This window comes from Hypomesus nipponensis, chromosome 3 (assembly GCF_054491055.1).
Source record: "Hypomesus nipponensis isolate SF chromosome 3, ASM5449105v1, whole genome shotgun sequence".
Lineage (NCBI taxonomy): Eukaryota > Metazoa > Chordata > Actinopteri > Osmeriformes > Osmeridae > Hypomesus > Hypomesus nipponensis.
In genome coordinates, this window is record NC_140363.1 from 13958044 (window position 1) to 13981803 (window position 23760).

At 45.8% G+C, this 23760-nt stretch overlaps 1 protein-coding gene across 1 annotated transcript; it reads left to right on the forward strand.

Moving 5' to 3' along the window:
- Positions 1-19739: 19739 nt before the first annotated feature.
- On the forward strand, positions 19740-21706 carry id3 (inhibitor of DNA binding 3). Its single transcript, XM_084677561.1, has 3 exons — positions 19740-20164; positions 20415-20496; positions 20985-21706. Exons 1-2 carry the CDS (start codon positions 19868-19870, stop codon positions 20466-20468), a joined length of 351 nt encoding a protein of 116 aa, XP_084533687.1. The 5' UTR covers positions 19740-19867; the 3' UTR covers positions 20469-20496; positions 20985-21706.
- The last annotated feature ends 2054 nt before the right edge of the window (positions 21707-23760 follow it).

Consider the following 23760-nt stretch of genomic DNA (forward strand, 5'->3'; position numbering starts at 1 on the left):
GATTAGACCGTTCCCAGTTGAAAATGTAGTTACAGTCAGACAATCAACAGATGCACTCACAAACATTAGCAGACAACTGTGAACAGCCATTTTGGTATTTTTGATGACTTTTGAATATGTGGAAACAACAGAAACTGAAATTGAAATAAATAAAAATCTACTGATAGTCTGTTATGTGTTTCAGTATGCTAGTGTCGCAGGGCCAGACCGGACAGTGTGAAATTGTCCAGGTGCAAGTGTCATTCTGTCTCTATCTCTTTCTCTCCCATCCCCTCTCTCTCTCTCTCTCTCTCTCTCTCTCTCTCTCTCTCTCTCTCTCTCTCTCTCTCTCTCTCTCTCTCTCTCTCTCTCTCTCACTCAGCAGTTATTTCTGGGTTTCCTGTGTGGGGGGTGTCTGGGCTGGGCGGTGTGCGGGGTGACAGGCTCCCAGGTGCAGGCTGCTGTCAGAGGCAGAGAGGCAGGGACGAGTGGGCCTTGAGCCAGACTGCCAGGCCCACAACACGTGCAGGGTCACACTGCACCCCGAGGACTGGAGTGGGGGTGGGGGGGCATCGAGGGAAGGAGTGGGTGGTGGGGGGAGGAGGAGGAGGAGGAGGGGGTCGAGGCTGTGCTATGCGTGTTGAAGTGGACGGAGGGGAGAGAAGTGTAAGTATGGAGTGACTGTGGTCAGAGAGAGGAGAAGGATGAGAGGATGAAGGGTGGATGATGGCATAGAACGGATGTTGCGAAAAGAGGGACGACAAGGGATCAGCGCTGGATGATCTCTCTTTTTCTGTCGTCTTTCTCTGAAGTACGTCCCAGGGTGCAGAGGTCAGCTGGTCCAGAGAGGGGGACCCAGGCTGCCGGTGCTCCTGGCCCCGGGCTGCAGATGCTCTTCCCCAGACAAGGCTGCACTTCTCTGGGCAGGACAGAGGGTCCGCTGTGCTCTGGCCTAGAGCTGTGGTCTGATGCCCCGATTAGGACCCAGTGCCTGGGGATGGGAGGGATGCAAACACATCTGGCATCTCGATCGCGTACACACAATCACACCCACACATTCTCACACACACACCCACACACGTATAGATCCAGGAAAACACAAGCAAATAAAAGGGTGCGGGCACACATGACTACACACACATTTTCACATCTATACATGGCACCCTGACCCATATATATATATATATATATATATATTTATTTTAAGAGCCAGAAAAGGTTGTTGACATATTTTTGAACATCGGTCACTTTCTTTTTTGAATTCCAGAACTCCAAACAAGTGTTGATGACGTCACCAAAGCTGCAGGTGTGAGAATCAGTTGTTTATGAAAACAATAGAACGTTCTAGAACAGCTGAGGTGAGGGTTCGTGTGTGGTGAGGATGAGAGCTGGGCTGAGGAGCGTGGTGTTCAGAGGTGTTCTGTACATTACAGGCTGTACGACACAGCAGGATGCGTGGGCGCTCTCCGCCGTATTAGGGTGCACAAGGTTTGTCTGTGTGTGTGTGTTTTAACAGTTGCGTGGGTGCTCTTCTCTGCATTAGGCTGCTGTGCAGGACGGCGGTAGCGGTTGGGACGGGGGCGAGGGCGGGAAGTGTGTGTGTGTGTTCACCTCTGGTAAACAACATGTACCTCTCTGCCTGTTTTTCAACTCTTTCCTACGATGACTAATACACCTCTATGCTCCCGGGTTGCCAGGTTCACCCCAACATTACCATGGGGGAATCCTAAACAAAGCTTTTTGTAAGGGGGTTCATATCTGGCATCCCTGGTTAAGATTTGATGTGGGTTAGACTAGTATGGTTTGGAAACATTTTCAAGATGAAGAAATAGATCACAAGTTAGATATGAATTTCCAAATGGTGATGTATATCTGTCTTTCTCTTTCCAGGTACGTTAAAGTCTGTCTCCATGCTCATGTGTGTGTGTGTGAGCGTGCCTCAGTCTCACTGTATCCATGTGTGTGTGTCTTTGTTAGGACATGTAGGCTGTGTGTGTGTGTGTTTTTGTTAGGACATGTAGGCTGTGTGTGTGTGTGTGACTTTTTGTCAAGGCCTATGGAATGTGTGTATATGTGTGCTTCTTAGTACATAAAAGCTGTGAGTGTATGTCAAAGCCTAGGGAGTGTGTGCGTGCGTGTGTGTGTGTGTGTATGAGTGTGCGTGTGTGTGTGTGTGAGTGTGAGTGAGTGAGTGAGTGAACAGTCCGGTGCAGAGGCGTAGTGGCGGTGTGGTCTTTGTGCCCAGCTGTGCTGTCATTAAAGAGCCATCTGTGGACAATAGGCCCTGTCTGAGATCCTCCACAGCCTGGTTCCTGCCGTGTGTGTGTGTGTGTGTGTGTGCACACGCACACGCTGTGTGTGTATGCCTCAATATCCTCCTACATTCAACAGCCCATTTTCCTGCTGACCAGTATGTACTTTTTTAACAAGAAGTAATTCTGAGGCAAAGGATTTCATTTTGATCAGCACAATAAGAAGTCTTTGATGTCAAATGATACTTCTGTCCATGTGGTCCTGTCTCTCTCTTGTAATTCTAATTTTAATTAGGACAAAACCTAAGTGCAAACAGTGAACGAACCTAACAGATATTCTCTGATTGCTAAATGAATTACAATACACACACATTTTAACACCTTGTCTTCCAGAGTACTTTGCAGTACATGTCACCCTTCAGAAGACAGAGAGTTCACACACATGCTGTCTCTGCACTTCTGTGTGTGTGTGTGTGTGTTCGTCAGCCCAGTTTTTCTGTATGTCTGTCACACACGGGTCTGCTAAGTCTGCAGATTTAAATCTGATGGTTCAGTTAGAATCGCAGGGTCGGGTTTAGCTGACTGATAGAGCTGAAGATACAGAGGATGGCATCCTGGTGTGTTTGTCACTGTCAGAGAAAAAGCTAGAGAGCAGCAGCAGACAGAAAGAGAGGGTGAAGGCAGGAAAAGAGGGAGACAGAGGTAGAAAGGAGAGAAAGAGATAGAAGAGGAGAGCCAGAGCCGGCTGCATCAAGAGGAAACCATGTTTGACGCTTCTCCATGCAGCTGCTCCCAAACACCCACTCTCTTCCTGTTGGAGTGTATGTGTGTGTGTGTATGTGTATGTGTGTGTGTGTGTGTGTGTGTGCCTGCATGCCCACGTGTCTGTATTTCCTTTGTATTCTCATCCCTTCAAGACAAACAACCCTATGTTGTCACAAACTTGTATTTATTTGATAGTGACAGAGCTGCTGATGTGGTAACCTCTAGTCAGACAGGACCGGTGGAGAGGCCCTCTGTGTCGTTCCACAGAAGTGGCCTCAAAACTCATCCGCTACTGGAAACTGGTTTAGCGAGCTGGAAAAAGGTTGAGGTGAATGTGTGACTGCACACACTGCATACAACACGCTCGCACAGAACACTCACAGGACATACACACACACACACACACACACACACACACTCACACTCACATACATACATACATACATACTAGTGTTTACGCACACAAGACACACACACACACTCAACAGAAGCAGGACCATCAACACCTCTCTTCCTGCTGCAGCTCTGTGGTGTTGTGCAGTGAGAGCTGGAAGCTGTGTGGCTTAATAACGCTCAGGGCACCCTGATGTGTTTGTTGTGGTCGCATGCAACGAGTTTCCATCACAATGAAACCACGCACACGTAAAGCGCACACATAGACACGCATGCATGCGTACACCATCAACGACTAGTCTGCTAATGACGTGTCACATCCCGTTTGCTCTCTTGTCTAACCGTGGCCCATCTCACTTTCCATTCAGGTGGCACCGACTGTTTCTCACGTGCACACACACACACACACGTGCACACACAGGCCTCAAAGGTCCAGCCTGACCATCCAGAAAACAATCTCGCTCTGTCTAACAGTATGTGGTCTCAGTCCTCCATCTGCACTCATGAGATGGTTGATATACTAAAGATGTGAGTTGTATTGAGCCTAATAAAACATGTGTGTTTCTAACTGTGTCTCTGCGTCTCTCCAGGGGCCGTGAGAGAACAGAGGGAGAGTGTGAGTTGTGGTGAGCCGCAGACCAAAATAACTATGGTACTTTTTTGGGGTTAAAACACATGTGCTCCCACCCACACACAGAGGCAAGCACACAGACACACACTCTATGGTAACAGACGGGCAATGTTAGGCATTGACAGACAGGTGAAAGTTGGGGATGGAGGAATCGAGAGATGGAAAGGGTAGGGATGAAGGGGTAGAGGTGGGAGGGCTGGAAGGTTGGAGGGAGAGAGGATGAGAGAGTGGCAGAGGGATGGATGGCTGACTGGGTGTTATCTAAGGCCACCTGTGATTCAGGCCACGTCTTGGTCACTGCTTGTTTCTCTGTGGTTATCGTCTCTCTCTCTCTCTCTCTCTTTCTTTCTCTCTTTGTGTCTGTTTCTCTCTTCCTCTCTGTCCCTGTGTCTTTCTCTGTCTGTGTCTCGGTCCCTGTCACTCACAGATGTTTTCAGCCTGTCTCCTTCTTTCTCTCCTTCAACACCCCCCCTCCCCCTCTCTGTCTCTCTCCCTCTCTCTCTCCCCCTCTTTCTGTCTCCCTCCCTCTCTCTCTCCCCCCTCTCTCTGTCTCCCTCCCTCCCTCTCTCTCTCCCCCCTCTCTCTGTCTCTCTCCCTCCCTCCCTCTCTCCCCCCTCTCTCTGTCTCTTCCTCTCTCTCCCCCCTCTCTCTCTCCCTCCCTCCCTCTCTCCCCCCTTCTCTCTGTCTCCTTCCCTCCCTCTCTCCCCCCTCTCTCTCTCCCTCCCTCCCTCCCTCTCTCCCCCTCTCTCTGTCTCCTTCCCTCCCTCTCTCTCCCCCCTCTCTCTGTCTCCTTCCCTCCCTCTCTCTCCCCCCTCTCTCTGTCTCCTTCCCTCCCTCTCTCTCCCCCCTCTCTCTGTCTCCCTCCCTCTCCCCCCTCTCTCTGTCTCCCTCCTTCCCACTCTCTCCCCCTCTCTCTCTCCCTCCCTCCCTCCCTCTCTCCCCCCCTCTCTCTGTCTCTTCCTCTCTCTCTCCCCCCTCTCTCTCTCCCTCCCTCCCTCTCTCCCCCCTCTCTCTGTCTCCCTCCTTCCCACTCTCTCCCCCTCTCTCTCTCCCTCCCTCCCTCTCTCCCCCCTCTCTCTGTCTCCTTCCCTCCCTCTCTCTCCCCCCTCTCTCTGTCTCCTTCCCTCCCTCCCTCTCCCCCCTCTCTCCCCCCCCTCTCTCTCTCCCCCCTCTCTCTGTCTCCCTCCCTCTCCCCCCCTCTCTCCCCCTCTCTCCCTCTCTCTCAGGAGAGTGGCGGCCCCTGCATCCTCCCTGTCATGCTGGCACAGTGGCATCATTCTAAAACTGGTATTAGGCATTTCCTGCTGTGTCCGTTGGCGGGTGGAAGTGTGTGTGTGTCTGTGTTTGTGTGCGTGCATGTGTGTGAGTGTGTGTGTACGTGTGTGTGTGTGCGTGCGCGTGTGTGTGTGTGTCGGGGCGGAACGCACCTGGTCCGCGCAGCTGTGGGGATCCTAGCAGGGGGGAGCAAGAGAGAGATAGAGGGAGAGAAAAAGAGAAAGAGAGAGGGATGGGAGGGGACGAATGAGGCCCTGTGTTCTGCTCGGGGGCCCTGTGAGCTCAGACACAGAGAAAGACAGAGATCACACAGTAATCACTGTAACATGTGTGTGCTTCAAACATGTACTGAAAAGTTGGTTCTGTTATGTTGCTATGTTTATCTGTGTGTCTTTACATATGTTCACGTTTGATGAAATGAACACGGCAAACCAAAAAACGACAACACCGTTTTTTTCCCCATTTAAATGTCATCAAAAACAATACAAATAGACAAGGGTTAGGGTTTCATGCATAGAATATCAGAATATCATGACAACGCTATTTTTAAAGCACAGACAAAGTGTTTGATTACATAATTTCGGGTTAGTCTTGAGTAGGAATGGTTTTATTTGAAGTAAAAACAAACTTTATAACTCAAACCAAACTTTTAGTAAGCAATGCAATAAGAGGAACATTTGAAAACATGGCGCGCTTTCCTTGAACACGATTGAAGAACCGTTGAGAACAGTAGCCCGCTCACCGTTCTAGAAGGAGGGTGTCGTAACACCCAGGTTCCCTATTCTAGAGAACTTTATCAATTTCCTGTGTTGAAACATGACTGATATGACCAACAGTTATGAACACATATTTACAATGTTTCCCTGAGTCTAATGAAATAACTCAAATGAGACAAATCATTCTGCATTATCAGGGATACCAATTTAAGGTATATTTCTTCAGAGTAAAATACATGAGTCCATATACATTTTGTGATCTGTCAAGGTCTGGTGAACCTGGGGATATACTTTGATTTACTTTTTTTGTGCTTTTTTCCATTCTTAATATGACATTGATTCATGTCAATAAAACATCTTGGACTGAGATGTCTGTACGGAGGTTGCTTCCTCTTCAGCTTCTCACCCAGTCATGTCATGTCTCTGAAAACCTTGATCGGGTCTGAAGGTAAAACCGTGGATGCAAATTGATTTGGATAAGTCAGTGTTACAGAGAGCTTCACCAATGCCCATAGATTGGCATCTCTAAACAACTTAAGCCCTCAAGGAAGACAAGGGAATACTCCCAGGAAGATGCATAGAGAAAAGATTGAAGAAACTTTGGGAGCAGCAAGGAAGTTTGTTTAACCTTTTGTGACACTGCAGGTTGATGTGAAAGGTTCCCTCAAGGGTTAATCTGGGACAGACGTACATTGAGTTATAAAGGTGTATTTAAAGACTACCGAAGGTTTTTTGGGATGCAGTTCCAGAGCGTTCTCTGCAGAGGGAGCAAGGATTCTGGTAAAACAGGGAGAGCTGAGGGCAAGACCCACAACCACTGCACTTACATTGGCAGCTGTGTGTGTGTTTGTGTGTGTGTGTGTGAGTGAGTGTGCGTGTGTGTGTGTGTGTCTAGTAGACCAGAGGCTTGTTTCACAGCTGGGCGAGCGGAGAGCGGTCAACAGGGAAGAGGTCACATGACTAGGTCAGAGGTTAGGTCAGAGAGATGGATGACAGAACAGAGAGGAGGAGGTGGAAGGAAGAAGGGTAGGATGAGGAGAGAAATAAGAGGAGATGGAGGATGTGTAAAAAGAAGAGGAAACAGAAGAGTAAGGGACAAAACAAGATTTGGATGTTTGTAAAGACACACCAACACCGGCCCATACAACACCACACCACACCTGGACATGCAGAGGATGGGAGGGTCCGTGAGCAGGACATTTGATGATGGTCGGCTGCATGGGGTCAACATCAAAGCAGCCAGTCTGAGAGTCGACAATTCATTGGTTCAGATCCCATTCATACTGATTACACTTGGACACAACTGGTTTAACCTTCCCCCTGGATAAGCTATGACCCCACTCCTCCTGAGAACATGCTTACCAGGAAGAACTTCTAAACCAGGAAACAAGAATCCAAATCACATGCGTTGCCATGCCTCAGTTTATCACTGGGATATTTGGCTTTTTCTTCTCTCCCATCCTCTCCTTTCCTTTCTTCTCCTTTCTTCTTTTCTCCACTCCTCTCTGGGTCTGGGTTGGTTTATTACAGGGGGATACTTTATATACTTTATGACTTTAAGAGGTGACTTGACTATTACATTAAGCATCCACATGCATACACACACTCCCAAATAATAATTTTCACCTGCTATTTAGAACACACATTAGCCATTAATGTTTTTTAAATGTCATCTGACCAGTCGGCTCTACGCTGTTGGCTATAGTCATTACAATTATTATGGTTGCGGCTGCTAACCCAACAAACAGAGCACTGTCCCTTTCACCAGACCTATAATGCCACTGTGTACAATTGCTATAAGCTAATCACATCATGGGCAGTTGTGGTTGTGGCACTAAATATACTGGAGACAACAAGGGAAGGCCTTGGAACAAAGATGACAAACAAGAGTGCTTCCCAGAGTTAGAAGCCCTTGGAAGAACCATCATGGAATCTTTTAAGCACACACATAGCTCCTAGCTGGCTCAATTGAAGGGTTTTTATCTGATAGTTCTTCACAAGGACAACTTAAAGCACAAAGTCTGTTTTGTTGGAGAACGTGAGATCCTTAACTATGACAATTTGGATCAGTTGGACAATTGGAACTTTAAATGTAAAAAAAAAAAAAAGACAGTTCTGAACATTTAATTTGACTGTTTCAAATGCCTCCATTATGGATGTGAATCTGCACATTGAAAAGTGTGTATTTCTATTGATCGTTCCCGTTGATTAGGTTACAACACCTTGGACGTTTTACAGCTGTGAGGTGTTTTCTCAGTCAAGATTCAGGAGAACTCGCACTGATTCCTTTCTTATCTACGTCCTCATTGCTTTTACCAATCAGGTCCACAAACTGCTAGGCTGTTGTTGTTGATGATTGTTGTGGGTGGTGTTCTGATTACCTAGCTTGAGTGACCACTTCACACACAAACACACACACATAAATCTTCCAGAGTTCAGTCCCCTCTTCCTTATCTGTTCAACTGTAGGTCTAAGCCAATCAGACGGCTCACTGGTCAGAGACACGCGTTAGCGACTCTCAGTTCAATTAGCTCAGCATGAGGTCTAATGTTACGCTGAAGCCTTTACTGCAACCCGTCTACCATACACACACACACAGTCCCCCTAAACTCCAGCTATGCCCCGTTTCACTATATCCCTGTCAATTCTGGCTCACTCCATTGATCGTTGCTCCCTTAGAAGGAAACAAGGGCCGAGGGGGGAGGGGGAGGTTGGGGGCAGGACATCTAACTTTTGTTGAGGGAGGATGCAGATGAGGTAAGATGAGGGTGAAGGTATGAAAAGAGTGGGGAGGGTGGTGAGAAAGGGGGACGAGGTGAGTGTTCACCACAGAATACACAGTGATAGATGAGCGCTCAGATAGAGAGATTGTATCAATAACACTGAACGACCTTTGACCATGCCCATCAGGCCATGGTGTAAAAGAGTCAGCACTGCTGGTTTCTATGTAAGAGGGTTAACGTGTTGCTCAATGTGTGTGTCTGAGTGTGTGTGTGTGTGTCAATGTGTGTGAACATTCTCCTGTGTGTGTGTGTATGCATGTGCTTCGGTGTTTGTGGACAGGGGTCATGTGGTTAAGACAGGTTTGTGTTTGTGAAAGAGACTAGTCACAACAACAACACATTTTGACCTGCTGTGAGGTCGTCTGAAGTCGCCAGTCTGTCTGTGCCTCAATCAAGTCTCTCTCTGTTTCTTTCTCTACTTCTGTCCCAATTCTCTCTTCAATTAACATTAGCGTTGAACACACAATCCAGATAAACTCATTACAGCATGTTACTGTTGGCATGCAACCTTCTGCTTTGTTGGCTTAGTATTGGCTCTGACATGACAAAAGAGACCTTGACTATCGATCTCTGCAAGTGCAAATTTACATTTAGTTATTTAGCAGACGCTCTTATCCAGAGCGACAAATAGTAAGTACAGGGACATTCCCCCCGAGGCAAGTAGAGTGAAATGCCTTGCCCAAGTGCACAATGTCATTTGGCACGGCCGGAAATCGAACCAGCAACCTTCTGATTAATAGCCCGATTCCCTAACCGCTTAGCCATCTGACCCCCCTAGCAAATGCAATTGCCGGACGTTTTTACGACATTCTAAAGATCCCTTGGAACAATAGAACAAAACATAACTCAAGGCCACCTCCCATGTTTCAGTATCATTCTCTCTCTCTCTCTCTCTCTCTCTCTCTCTCTCTCTCTCTCTCTCTCTCTCTCTCTCTCTCTCTCTCTCTCTCTCTCACTCACTCTCTCTCTCTCTCTCTCTCTCTCTCTCTCTCTCTCTCTCTTACTCACTCACTCACTCACTCTCTTTCTCTCTCTCTCTCTCTCTCTCTCTCTCTCTCTCTCTCTCTCTCTCTCTCTCTCTCTCTCTCTCTCTCTCTCTCTCTCTCTCTCTCTCTCTCTCTCTCTCTCTCTCTCTCTCCCTCATTCTCTGTTGTTGTTGTCACTTGGGGTGAGGCTGAGGGGGACAAAGGGGCTAAGGGGAGAGAGGAGGGGGAAGGATTGTGTGTGTGGGGGGAGGGGGAGGGGCGGGTGGCGGCAGGAGAGAGTAGGAGGAGAGAAGAGGGGGAGGTAGTGGGAGAGGAGAGGGAGCCCTCTGCCCTCTGTGTCTCCAGTCTGTCTGCATCAACATCTGGAGCTCACATCAGCTCTCCTCTGAGACTGGCACTGAGGAGAGGGGGAGGAAGGTGGAGGTGGGGGCGTGGGGGACAACCATGAAAAGGCAGAGGAAGAGGAGAATGGGAGGTGAGAGCGCGGACAGGCCAGGGGGAGAAGGTGGTGGTGGTCCAGAGAAAGAAGCCCCACGCAAAGGGAAATGTCAGGAAAGGGGGAAAGTCCGGGAGAAGAAAGCTGGACCCACCACTACCAGACAGACCGAGACAAGAAAACACCCAGGCTTTCATTTCTCATCCTCATTAAACACATACTCGCACACACACACACACACAGACATACACACACACACTGTGGATCATTCTGCTTAGGGGGTCTGAATCTCTTCTCTTTCCACATCCTTTTCTAATAAAATTCAAGAGTTGATATGAAAAGAAAAAGGCCCAGAATGTGTGTATGTGTGTATGTGTGTGTGTGTAGGTGTGTGTGCAGAGGCACACAGGCCTACTGGTTTGCTGCTGTGGTAGAAAACTGGCTGTGGCAGGAAGCTGCATAACCTGTGATCTTTGCAAATGCTAATGGAAAATGTACTCAGATACAACAACTGTGTGTGTGTTTGTGTGTGTGTGTGGTGCATGGGCATGTGTGCATACTTATTTGCGTGGATGCATGTGTGTTTGCGTGCGTGAATGCAGGTGTGTGTTTGCCTCATGAGAAAGAGAGATAGAGGTGTCCTCTTAAAATAATAGTGTTTGTAAAGGCTATACATAGACATTAAATACATCTGCCAGGGTTTAGACTGTCACAGAGACCTTCTCTCTCAGACAGACGCATTCTCTCTCAGAGATAAGGAACTGGGCTAGGCTAACTGGAACAGGCTAATAGCAGATTGCTAAACTTCAGTCAAACCTTTAGACTCTCCAACATTTCTTGAAAAATATCTGCTTTGTATCCTCAACTTCCTGAAGTCTTTGTCCATAACAGCTTGACACGAAAGACAAAAAAGGAAATTGTCAAACTGCTTCTTCAGTTGCTCCACTATCCTCCACATCAGAGGGAAACAGAAACATAACTTTTGCTTTGTTGGTATGCATGGCTTTTCAATTGGTCAACTGCAGATCACCTGGTCACAGAACTGTGTGTGGTGTGATGATTGGCAAGTCAAGCTGCTTGAAGACACTTTGACAGAGGAGAGGAGGCTATACTAAAGTCATTCTGCCACTCTCCCTCATGGGCATTGTATGTCTTTCTTCCAGACTATGGCCCGCTCACCTATGACTTAACTACTGATCTACAACAGAAGCCTGGGTTTGGACACTCACCATGAATAAGTATGTATGTAAGTATGCACTGTGAGAAGCCTCCTACCTTCGCTCTCTCTGTGGTGATGTCTCTGCTCGGGTTGCTGACGGAGTGGTCAGCGAGTCAGGACACCCTGACCTCCAGTTGACCACGAGTTGACCACAGCGATCCTGATTGATCATGTCGGAGCCTCCGTATCTGTGGCTTCCGACGGGAAGGTCACCTCTGTAATCTGATCGAAGAGAGTATCATCATCTCTGACAACGGGAGTGGATCCACCTAGATCACGTATCGGCCACGCTCAGTCAAATCAAAGTCAAATGACAAGAGGGAAATGAATGATGCAAGGTTTGTTCACTGTGTAAATACGTATGGAAGATAATGGAGGTTCGGTCTAGTGAACAGTGAAATATGTAGGCTGGAGCTTTGCTTGCCTCGCTTATGTTGTCATAAGTAACCCCAAAAGCACTGAAATAGACTGCATAGGAAAGTTCTGCACAAATGTTACCCAGCCCACCTTTCAGTTGCAGTCCAGGATATAGCCTGTGCCGCACAGGGAAGGGAGAACAGGGGAGGGAGGGAGTGGGGGAGGAACAGGGATGTTCTTGACTGTGGCATCTCTAGCAGCTGTTTCCCTCAAACCCCTGTCTCCCCCTCCCTGACCCCCCTGCCACCCCCCCCCCCCCGCCCTCCCCCCGCCCTCTTGCCTCACAATGGAACCAATACAAAAGAACAGGAAGTTACTCCCGTTTACTAGGGGCCAATCAAAGACATCATTATTCCTGTGTCACAATTTTTACGGGAAATAGCAGCTCAAAAATATGCCAGCTGTGCAGGCAGGCAGGCAGGCAGGCGTGCCGCGTGGTATTATTGTCCTCTCCGCCTGGTGGCTGATGACAAAAGGAGACACAGACCCATCTCCACCATGCTGCACAGAACTGCTGTGTGTGTGAGCGTGTGTATGTGGAGAAGGCAAACTCAAGGCACACATTCTCTCTTTCTGTCTCTCCTTTTCTCTATTGGCTTGCATCTCTCTCCCAGGCTGGGTTATCATTGTGCGCAACGTGAAAAGGGGTCCCCTGCTGAGCGCACGCCGGGCTCCATGGTTCCATCCTGAACAGTGCGATTGTATTAACCCCCTCCCCCCACCCTCCCCTGCAAGGCGAAGTGGGGTGCATTCACCAGCCCCTTCCGTAGAGCATCTGTAAGACCTCTACTCAGATTACTGCGTAAACGGTGGATCCAGGTGATGTCTAACGTTTTCCAGATGTGGTGGTAATGTCACCAGGAGGTTAGCGCAACACTGAGTGTTGTTGTTCTCTGAGGAGGGTGAATAATCCTGCTTTCTGACCAGGGATTACATCCAGCTATGTTATGATGACAGCCTGTGTACTGAGATACATTTGTTATAAAGGTTTCCATTTGATTGGGTCTCCGTTTCTTTTCAGAACAACCAAGGTCAGTTTATATGAAAAGATAACAGCAAGAAAAATGGTGAGGATTTAAAACCATGTAACTTCCTATTCCACTTAGTCTTAATTGACTGGGTGTGGTTGAGTCGTAGTTATAAACCTACCCACCAACTCTCTCTGTCTGTTTGTCTTTGTCTCTCTCTCTCTCCCTCTCTCTCTCTCTCTCTCTCTCTCTCTCTCTCTCTCTCTCTCTGTCCATCACTATCCCTGTCTAAAGTAGTCCAGACGTCTGGAAGACAATGATTAACTCCTTCAGTCACCTCGTTGACACAGGTGACCACCACTGGGTTTATTTAACAACCATTAGAGTGCTGTTGAGAGGGGAATAAACACACACACAAGCACATACAAACATACATACAAACACACACCTAAATACACACACACCTATATAGAAACACACACTTAGAGCTATACAGACCTCCAGACCTCCAGATAAGCACACACACAAACAAAGCAAGATGATGTGCATTTTCATATCAGGCTGATATAACATGTTTTGTGTCAATATTTTACTGTCAGCAAAGACTGTTGCGAAGACCGTTGAACCAAATGAACTGAGATTAGATCCATGTTGTGACGACACACCCAATAACACTGACATGCCACACACCTGCTAACGTACACACACAGCATTATTTGAATCCAACACAGTGGGGTCATAATGTACCACTATCTGTTCCTCAGTTTGTGGTCTTACGGCCCTATCGCTGTTGTCCTTTCTTTCAAAGGAGGCTGGAATCTTGTCCTTCTTGTCGAAGCTTATCAGTGTGTTTGAAGCTTGTCTTTATCTGGGCTCTGTATGTAAAGGTCAGCAGCAAGAGACAGACACTTATCTCCTCTACTCTCTCAACTGGAGGACACCAAGAGATCAACATTTTGCCTCTACTTTTACTACTTTTATTACGTCATATTCCACGAGAATGCATTGCACAGTTCAATGCTTAGTTGTATCAAATGTAATAAATGGTCACAACTGTTTGTCTTCGTGACTACATAATATTCTTGATTACAGTCTGAAATGAAGGAGCTATAATGTACTACATGGTCGTTCGTACCAGAGAATTTCCCCCTGCCATTTCTAGTGACAGCTTGTGTGTGTGAGCCCTGAGCGAGCCTTGTGAGAACCTCGTTCTGTGGTTCATCCCTATTTTGGCCTTGAGAAGGAGAGAAGGAAGGAACATTTTTAGGAATCTTGAGTGCCATTGACCCCCGTACACATGGAGACTTCTAAGTTACTGGTGAAGGGATATTTTGAGCAAATTACAGAGTGGTCAGAGAATGTTAGCCCTAGCAGGAAGTGAACTGAGTACAATACACAGATCAGGCAGGGCCAGGCCCACTCATACACACACGCACACATACTCACACACACACTCACTTAGTCCACACACGTGCGCACACACACACATTTCCAAGCAATGTTTAACTACTTACAATGAGTCATGACTGGTATCAGGGGAGAATCAAAAACAATTTACTGTTCTGGTTCTACGTCTAAATGTGATCTCATACCATCCTCACTGTCACCATTTGGGGATTTAATCATCGTTGTTATCATCCACAAACAATTTACATTTTCTAGGGTCATAGTTCTCTGATTTCTCTTTACAGAACTCTACCGTGTAGACTTCTGTCCATCCTTGGTTCCATGCATACTGGCGTGAATGCCATTCACTAGGCCCGTAATCTAATATACCCAGGCAAGCCGGCAGGCAGACAGGGTGTGGCTTCTGTTTGATTAGCTCACTGGCTCACTAGTTCTTGCAAGACCACTTAATCAGGTCACTCCAATCCCAGACCCTTCTGCTCCCAGCCTGTGACCGTCTGGAAGGGTCTGGGTGGGGGGCGGAGGCGGGTGACAGGGAGATGGCGGGGATCAGTGACCCAGATTGGTGAAGGGTGAGTAGTTGTGGTTTAGGGTGGGGGGTGAGGGAGGTGGAGAGAGGATGGGAGAGATCAGCTGTGCGTCGCCTCAGAATCCCAGATCACTTCATTAGCAGGGACAAGTATGAGATGGGAATGATGAGGTGTGTGTGTGTGTGTGAACATGTGGGGCTGAAGAGGGCAAAGAGTGTAGTGGGATGGGGGTAGGAAAGGAGGGAGGGTGAGAGTAACCGCTGTGGCCCTCCTTATTTCTCAAGAACCCTCTTGACCCAGAAACACAACACACACACACACCCAACACGCACACCACACAGGTGCAGAGATACCCACCAGAGACCTCCTGGCCTCCCTCTTTGTATCTCTCAGAGGCCTGACCAGCTGAACCCCTGGCAACAGCAGGGGCCTTTCCCTCCCTTTCTTCCACTCTTTTTTATCACTCTTCTCTCTTCTCTGTCTTCCCATTTGAATACCTTAGTAGGACAGGAACCTTGGGTTCCCTCTGTTTATGTCATTCTGTCTGTTCGTCTACATGTGTATCTGCCTGCCTGCCTCCCTGTCAGTCAATCAGTCTGTCTGCCAGTCAACCAACAGGAGCAGGTCTAGTCTCCAGAGTGGTCTCCACACAACACATCTCTCTGCAGTCTAAAGACGTTGTGGTCTATTTGTAGTTTCAAGGGGAGGAGAGGGTTGCAAGCCTTCTGGTGATCCCATTCATGTAAATCCGATATTCAAATACTCCAGATGTATTCTCCAGGCTGAGTTTCCCCCTTTTTTAACCTTGCCTTGTCTTGTCTGACCCTGGAGAGTTGTTATGTCTTTCTGAGATGCTCAGGCTCCAGCCCTAGGATGGGACATGGAGCTCAGTGTCAGGCTAAGGTCTGAATGTTTCTGTGAGGCACAGACAAAAAAAAGAATGTGTGCAAACAGTATGTCCTTAACCTGACTCAGGTGATGAAGCACTGGAGACATGGCACACTGGTCACACTGCCAGCAGGAACAAGACCCTTGTTTTTAGATCACTCCCTAGGTCAGGGCCATGTAAGTTTGGCCTTCTGTTACTGGTTTCTCAGACCTCTGTCGCCTTGCCTCCATTTTCCCAGTGTTGTCAGTGGTATGGTATACAGCTCCATCTGACAACAGGATCAGGGTGATAATATTCCCACGCTTAGAATCAAGAAGACAAGCTAACTTTTGAAAACCTGACGGAGGTCTTGATTTTGAATAAAAGGGACAAGAAGTTGAAGAAGCACACTTAGGAATAGTTATTGTATCAAAACCTTCTTTTCAAACCAAAAATACAATGTAAGTGTTGGAAAATGGATTTTGTTATATGGATTATGGTCAAAGTTATATTTATTGAGAGTATTTTCAAAACTGATCTTGTCAAGACAATGCAGCAGCATAATAATAAAAAACATAGTTATAGACAGATAACACAGGAGACAACATGAAGAACTCAGCACAGGGAACACATATTTCAAAAGAGAATTGTATTGGAGTCAGATTTGTAGCTAACAAGGTCAATTAAAAACATTTGCATCTTAAAGAAAACTGCCTTTAATTCTAAAGATTTTGATATTAAAGCATTTAACAGGATTAATTCTGAGTTTCAACTCATTCTGCAATATATTCATGCCAAAGGTACAGCTTGCACAAATGTCTCTTTTCCCATGTCCGTACAGGCATTTGAAGAAAGAAGTCCAGAGAACGCAAAACATATTGTCCGGCCCTTTAGCATGATATGGATGCATTTACTATGGTAACAGACCAAGAACTGTCTTCTATACTGTATAAAGGTGAACCAATGACAGAACCAACAGTACTGTCTTTCCAAACAATATTCTAATTGTGTGAAATTTTACAAACAATAATCATAGTCCATAATATGACAGGTGACAGATCATACAATGATAGCCTAAACATTTCTGTAAATTAATTTTCTTTTGACATTGTAAAGGAATATCTTTCCAATTTAAGACCTTTCAAAAACAGAGCATTGGAATCTCTGGACCTTTCAAGGCTGAACACATCTGAAGGATCTGAGAGAAAGGACAGAATGAAATAGGGGAGTAAGAGAGGGAGGACAGGGCGTCCGGATGACACAACGGATAAGAGGAATTGAGTTTCACTCTGTTTCTTGTCACTAAATTACCCTGTGATAGTTGTGTGAGAAAAAGACACCCTTCTGTATACAATGCATGCCTTTCCAAATAACAATATGTTGGTGTGGCCCTCTCTCCCCCCCCCCCCCCCTCTCTCTCTCTCTCTCTCTAAGTTGACCCTGGACTCTTTTTCTCTCCCTCCTCTCTGTTGTCAGCAGTGGAGAAATAGAGACGCTTTGTTGACGGCGGATTAGGAGACAGCGCCTTGAAAGGTTCTCTTTGGGTAAAAGACGAGTGGGAGGCGACAAGGGTTAAGGGGGAGGCAAGCAGGGGGGGAGGGTCGGCGCTGCTAATTATGCATGGCGATTGTTGATAGTTTGATTGTCTGCGTCCAGCTGCACGGGGAACTGGGGGAGAGGAGAGGGCGGGGATGCGGAGCGAGGCAGACTCACTGACGCCAGGCTCGAAATTCTCCCATCCATTGAAAGAGAGCCTCGATTGTGTCGGGGCCTTTCCGACAGCGCGGTGCGAGGGCACCTGATCCCTGCCCAGACGTACCAGCGTGTCACACAGATTCAGAGCTCTGGAATCCGCCAATAAAACAGCGGTGCCCAAAGAATGTACTTGCCGGCCACTATACATAGGGACATTATAGAATAATAGAAAAAATATGATCATTATAAGAAATGGTAATGAGTCTGACGATTATAATGCTGAATATTGTTGTTAGTCACATGGGCAAGTATATAACCGATATATATATATATATATATATATATATATATATATATATATATATATATATATATATGTATATATAGGTATATAGATAGATAGATATATATAGACTATAACCTGCCATATTTATGTGCAAGCTAATAGGTCCATATGAATTATCAGCCCGAGTTTGTCCACTTAGCAAATGGAAATAGTAATTTTTTTCCCACCAGACCAGAGATTATAGGACAATATTTGTTCACCCCCATCTCCTCGACATATTTAAAAAGATATTTGAGGCCAAAGTCTTGTTTGGACAGCCAGTTGCGTTTACAAAATATGTTTCTAAAATAGAAATGGACCAAAACTCCCGGTCTCACGATACAGCCTGAGTGGGGTTGCTCTTGAGTGGGGTCGCTGAGTGACTTTTTGTCAAATACAGAGGTCAGTAGGTGGGAGGACGTTGCCAAGCGGAAGGCAGTGGGTAGTAACCTCCTCACGCTGACATGAACATCTGTGCGACCGCTGCATTTGGGACAGCTGCAGTTGGGATTAATGCAGAAAACGTTTCTATAAAACTGAGCAATTATTAAAGTTCCCACAGTCGAATCAATTAAAAAGGATATGTCTTTTCTATCTTTCATTGTTTTTTTGATTTTAACATTTGGAGACAAATATATGCTCTATTTCTTATCAGTGTGGCATAGATCTGAACCAGAAATCTAATCGTCTGTTCCATGTCTTGAGAGCTAATATGTTTTTTGAAATCTGTAATATACAAAATAACATGCAATGAATTTGTACTAAGGAGGTTAAGGTTAGCTCTACTAAAAAAAGTCTCCTATCCGCAATGCAAGCAGCAACAGAGCAGAGGAAAGGAGGCGGGCTCAGAGCGCTGAGTGGCAGACCCAGTGCGCGACGAGGTTCTGGTCAGGGCGGGCCGTCTGCCAGAGGGGCGCGTTGGAGCGAGCGGGTGAATGGATGACGTCGGGAGCCTGGCGCCAGCATGTCTGGGACTGGCGCGTTAGATCAACACAGCTGGGGTGGAATAGGACACACAGCTGGCGCGAGGGTGCATTCCTCCACAAAACAGGATTGTGAGAAAAGGGAAAATAAGACCAAATAGGAACAGAGGAGACGTGCTTTGATGTATTATAAAAATGTAGGGTTAAAAAGAAAGAGAACAAACTTATAAGTGCTCATTATTAATTGTAGGGTTTGGTGTGAATTTTAAACCAATAAATGGAAATGTTCTCAACTAATATAACACATGTAGGTTTTTATTAAACTTTCTTTGAGGTTCATTGTTGACTTGCTCAGATAGTATTCGCTGAACACGGTCTATAAATGCTAAATGAATCAATGTATAACCAACTACAGTCTACTGCACTCATCAGAAATCATAACAGATGAGCAGACATCGATTGTCTCGGGACATAATCTTAAAGCCGCTCAAACAAATAAAAATAGATAATATAACCTAGGCCTAAATAAAACAATCTTATTTACAGTCTAACATTACCAATGTCCCTGCATCAACCTGCCTATAGGAACATAGTCCATCCCGTGTGTAAACCCTGTATATGACCCCTGTCTACATTTGTATCTTAAAATCATGTGCAAAAAACTTTAATAAATAGGCTACACTCCTTCTGTATTTAAATCAATTTTAAACTGACGACAGGAAGTCTCCAAGTCATTAGAGAACAAATTGTTTTGGTCAAATTCGGCCACTGGTGGCTTCAATTTTATCAAATGAAAATGATCCTGGACATCTAGATTTGTCTTGTCTTCATTAGTATGGCATTGAGCTTGTTGCTTAAACAACAAGTTAAATCAGGGATAGGCCTATGTGAGCTACACTTCATTCACTCACAGGCATGTCTTTTGTAATGCAGATGGATGTAGTACGGCAATTAGGCGTCTAATTGCTTGACAATCCCTATGTGCATCCTAAAGGCTTCAAGAGGATCCCAAACTTTACTTCCTCATTCCTCCAGCCTCCCCCTGAAGATTATACTACGCACAGCCAATACGATGCCAGAAACTCTTCAGGGCCTCCATGACGACCAATCAGAACACCGGAGTTCATTTATTTGAGAGAGCGGGCGGTACCTTGTTTTCAGCTGTATAAAGACCATACTCGCTGCGTTCCAAGGGTACTTTCGCTGTCGACTGTTGAGAGAGCAAGGATTGAACGTATCTGAATCCATAGCGATCAAACACCCGATTTCAAGCTGAAGACCCAAACTCACACACGCATCATGAAGGCTATCAGTCCAGTACGGTCGGTGAGAAGCTGTTACGAAGCCGTGTGCTGTATCTCGGAGCAAAGCCTCGTCATCGCCCGGAATAAGCCATCTCTGGAAGAACCCGTGGGTGCGCTGTGCGACATGAACGACTGTTACTCTAAACTGAAAGAGCTGGTTCCGAGCATACCGCAGAACAAGTCCGTCAGCCAAGTGGAGATTCTGCAGCACGTTATCGATTACATTTTTGACCTGCAGATTGCGCTTGAGGACGAAACGACAGCCACACCTGAAATGGTCCTGTCACTAAAGGTGCGTACTAAAGGTCTCTCTCTCTCTCTCTCTCCCTCTCTTTGTTCGAATTTATCCCTGTAATGTTAATAGTTGTCATTGTCTTGCTATAGCAGTGGACAGAAAATTTTAAAAAATCAAGTTTTCACCACAGTTTTGTATCATACATTGTGTAATGACAATGACAACTGCTGCAACATGTTACTCAACCCTTGCACACGGCAGAGAAGTGGCACAGTGACTTATAATGTTCCCATTTCTTCACATCCAGGCGGCAGACCTTGCATGCAATTTCTCCAAAGACGATGGTCGGTTGTGTCACTAAAGGAGTAGAAGCAGAACTTCCACACATGGTGTGTATTAATCTAACGTCTCTTGTGCCTAATGCCTTATTGTTGTTTTCATTATACCTATTATATCATAGAGTATACATTAGCCTATATAGTATACATTTGTATTGTGCTAAAGCTGTCTTGTTCAACTGCTGTGTAAACTGGGTGGGATGCAAGTGTTGAATCAGAGAGGTGGAATACAGTCTAAATAAATGAACGCAACACTTTTCTAGTTAGTAGCTGTATGGGCATTGATATGCAGAGAGAGTAGTGTCCCCTGCTCTTTTCCCTTGACCCCCCTCCTCCCCACCAACTCACCATGGTTGCCAATTAGGCAGCCCAGTGAATGTGTAGCGGATTCATCGCTATCTGCCTGGGGTTAATGAAAGTTCCACGCTCGGCGCCAGTCTGTCTGCTCTCCCTCTGCAGGGAGGGAGGGAGCAAGGGAGGGAGCGTGAGAGAGAGAGAGCAAGATCTGACTTAACTTTTCTTCCTTTCTCTCCATGCAGGTGCAGGGAAACGCATGTCTCCACTTCACTCCAGGCAAGAGGACAAGAGGGGCAGAAAGGGTGGGATAGGTATTTGGAGTGGAGAGAGGGGGGATAAAGAGAGAGAGAAAAGAAAGCGGACTGTTTTCTCGACGCAAGATCAACCTCCTGTTCTCTCTGTACAATATCAGTTGGTGGCAACCAGACGTGTCCACAACACCAAAGCTGAAAAGGAACTGAAGAGACATTCTCAAAGCTACAGCACCACTCTCTCTTTCTCAATCTGCATTCATCCCCCTTTATCTGTCAATCCCCATGAGTGTATTTGAATTTCAATCATTGTAGATTTTTTTTGTTCCACCTTGTTACATTCCATACCCAAAGTCTCTGGACTAAAATGATTTTGTTACACCTCAACCCCTTTCTTTCCTGAACAGTCTTACACCATGTCACTTAAATCTCCTTCTTGTCTTTCCTTTGTTTTACCCAAGATGTGGAGAATGTTAGAAGTGATCATGTACGTAGTGTGTGAGGTGTGAGGTTGTTGGGTTCGAATGTGGAATTGGTGGGGTGGTTCAAGTGGGATGGGGGCTTGGGTCTTAATCAGAACTCTATAATAGAGTTGATTGTAAAGTGTTTGTAGGGATTATGCATTTCTACAGACAATGTTGAGTTTTATAAACTTTTTATAAAAGTACGTTTTTCTGTATGTTCTTGTGTAATAAAATGAAGAAATGTTCAAATGTCTCTCAAATGATCTATTTTCTCTTCAACCTTTTGCACTATTAATAACCAATTGATCATTGTCATACTTTCCTAAAGAGACCAAAAGTGGTGATGTGCTTCTCTGGTTACCACCTAGCACCCAGGATGTCTTCAGTTGAATTTTGAGGTTAGAAAATCAAAATGAAGGGAGTTTCCTGTATGTGTATACATTTTTCCATAAGCAGAAGCCAGAATGCCTGCACAACCCTTAGATTAACCAGACATACACATGGGTGCCCTGATGTGAAGTGTTCACAAGGTTCCTTCAGGAGCACTTGTAGGGTGATACTTCAATTGGACACATGGGATAAGTGAGTACTTTAAGTATCTTCTGGGCCTTTCTGTGTGGAGTTCACATGTTTTGGAGTGTTTCTTTCACAAAGAACCCCAATGAAAACATGCAGAACAGATCGCGTTCCTGCCCGTGTCTCTGGCCAGGCATGAGGTGAGCCCTTGGTCTACATCGTTGAAGTAGCTGACTGCTGCCTTTGGAGGACGGACAACATGATGGGAATATTAGGACGCATTTCATTGGATGATACTTTTGCAAGTGCATGTGTGTTCCCAGTGTTGTGTGCGCATGTGAGTGAAAAATGTTAGGTTATTTTTCACGTATAGAAACAGTAGGGGTTATAAGAGCCTTAATGGAGGGAGAGAGAGAGGGAAAGACATGCAGAAATTGGAATTGAACCCAGGCTGCTGCATCAGGGCCTTCACCCACATGTAATGAGGCACCCAAAGGGATATTACATGACATTATTATCAGGGCTTTGTGGCTTTTTGGTCTCATGACTTTTTGTAAAAATTGGGAGTCATAGTTGCCTTTGCTCACCAGTGCTGCAAGTGAATGACTCACTGACTCTGGGGCATACCCAGCACAGATCAGGGTTGAAGAAATGGGGACATCAATGTAGAAGCTCTGGGTTGTTTCATGTCTAAATGGTGGGTGGGGGATGTTTTAGCAATTCCACCAATGTAGAATTTATGCTGAGCACAGGTCTATGTCCAAAACATCTCACTTTTAACATTTCGAACATGAAACAGTAACGTCATGAGTGGATGGCTAATATATGAGCAACGGATTCCTACTGACTTTACCGTTGCTACTGGTAATCCCTGAAAGCCTCCGTAGGCTTAACTGGGAACTGCAGACATCCAAGTCTGTATTGTCATACTGGTAGGACTCATTCGAAAACAGATGACAGTTGGTGGTTACATTTGGAATTGCAGGCCTGCGGCAAGAGACAGGAGCACACTTACCCCATCTAGTGGTTTAATTAATGTACTGTTCACATCAAGAGAGAATTACACAATGCAAGCAGAGACCTCGAACGTTAGTGTTGATTACCTCTATGTTTTGGTTGGCAGTCTAGTTTAGAATTAGCTGTCTGAAAGGAAAAGATGAGTTATATCTCATGGCGTACATGATTGAAAGTACAAGGACTATTCAACTGTGAAAAACTATGATAAATGACAGCTGAAGTGCCCCTTTAGTTGCAATTGTCTCTATTTGTCAAGAGGGACATTCACTGGATCTGTATTGTGTCTGAATTATTCAAACTTGTGTTACAGAGATCCTGATATTCTGTCTCTCTCTCTCTCTCTCTCTCTCTCTCTCTCTCTCTCTCTCTCTCTCTCTCTCTCTCTCTCTCTCTCTCTCTCTCTCTCTCTCTCTCTCTCTCTCTCTCTCTCTCTCTCTCTCTCTCTCTCTCTCTCTCAGTTTTGTTCTCAACCACAGTTCTCTGGGTTGCCAATTGTGGTATAGATCAAATTCCACTTTGCACCACAAGATGGAGATACTTGAACACGTATCGAACAATGCCTCTGAGCACTACTGGCCTAATGAAAAATTGTACTTCTTTGGAAAATGTTATGGATACGTCTAATTTAATAACCTCCACAAAATAACCTTACAAATAAAACGCAGACATGAGAGATATTAATCTGTAATAAATGTACGGAACTCTCATTACAATACACATTACTCACATGTGGGAAGTGCCTCACTGTTTCTACTTTAAATCTGGTGGTT

Coding starts and splice junctions, on each gene's coding strand:
- id3 (XM_084677561.1), top strand. CDS start 19,868: ATGAAGGCTATCAGTCCAGTACGGTCGGTGAGAAGCTGTTACGAAGCC. Junction 20,165..20,414: donor AAATGGTCCTGTCACTAAAG/GTGCGTACTAAA, acceptor CTTCACATCCAG/GCGGCAGACCTTGCATGCAA.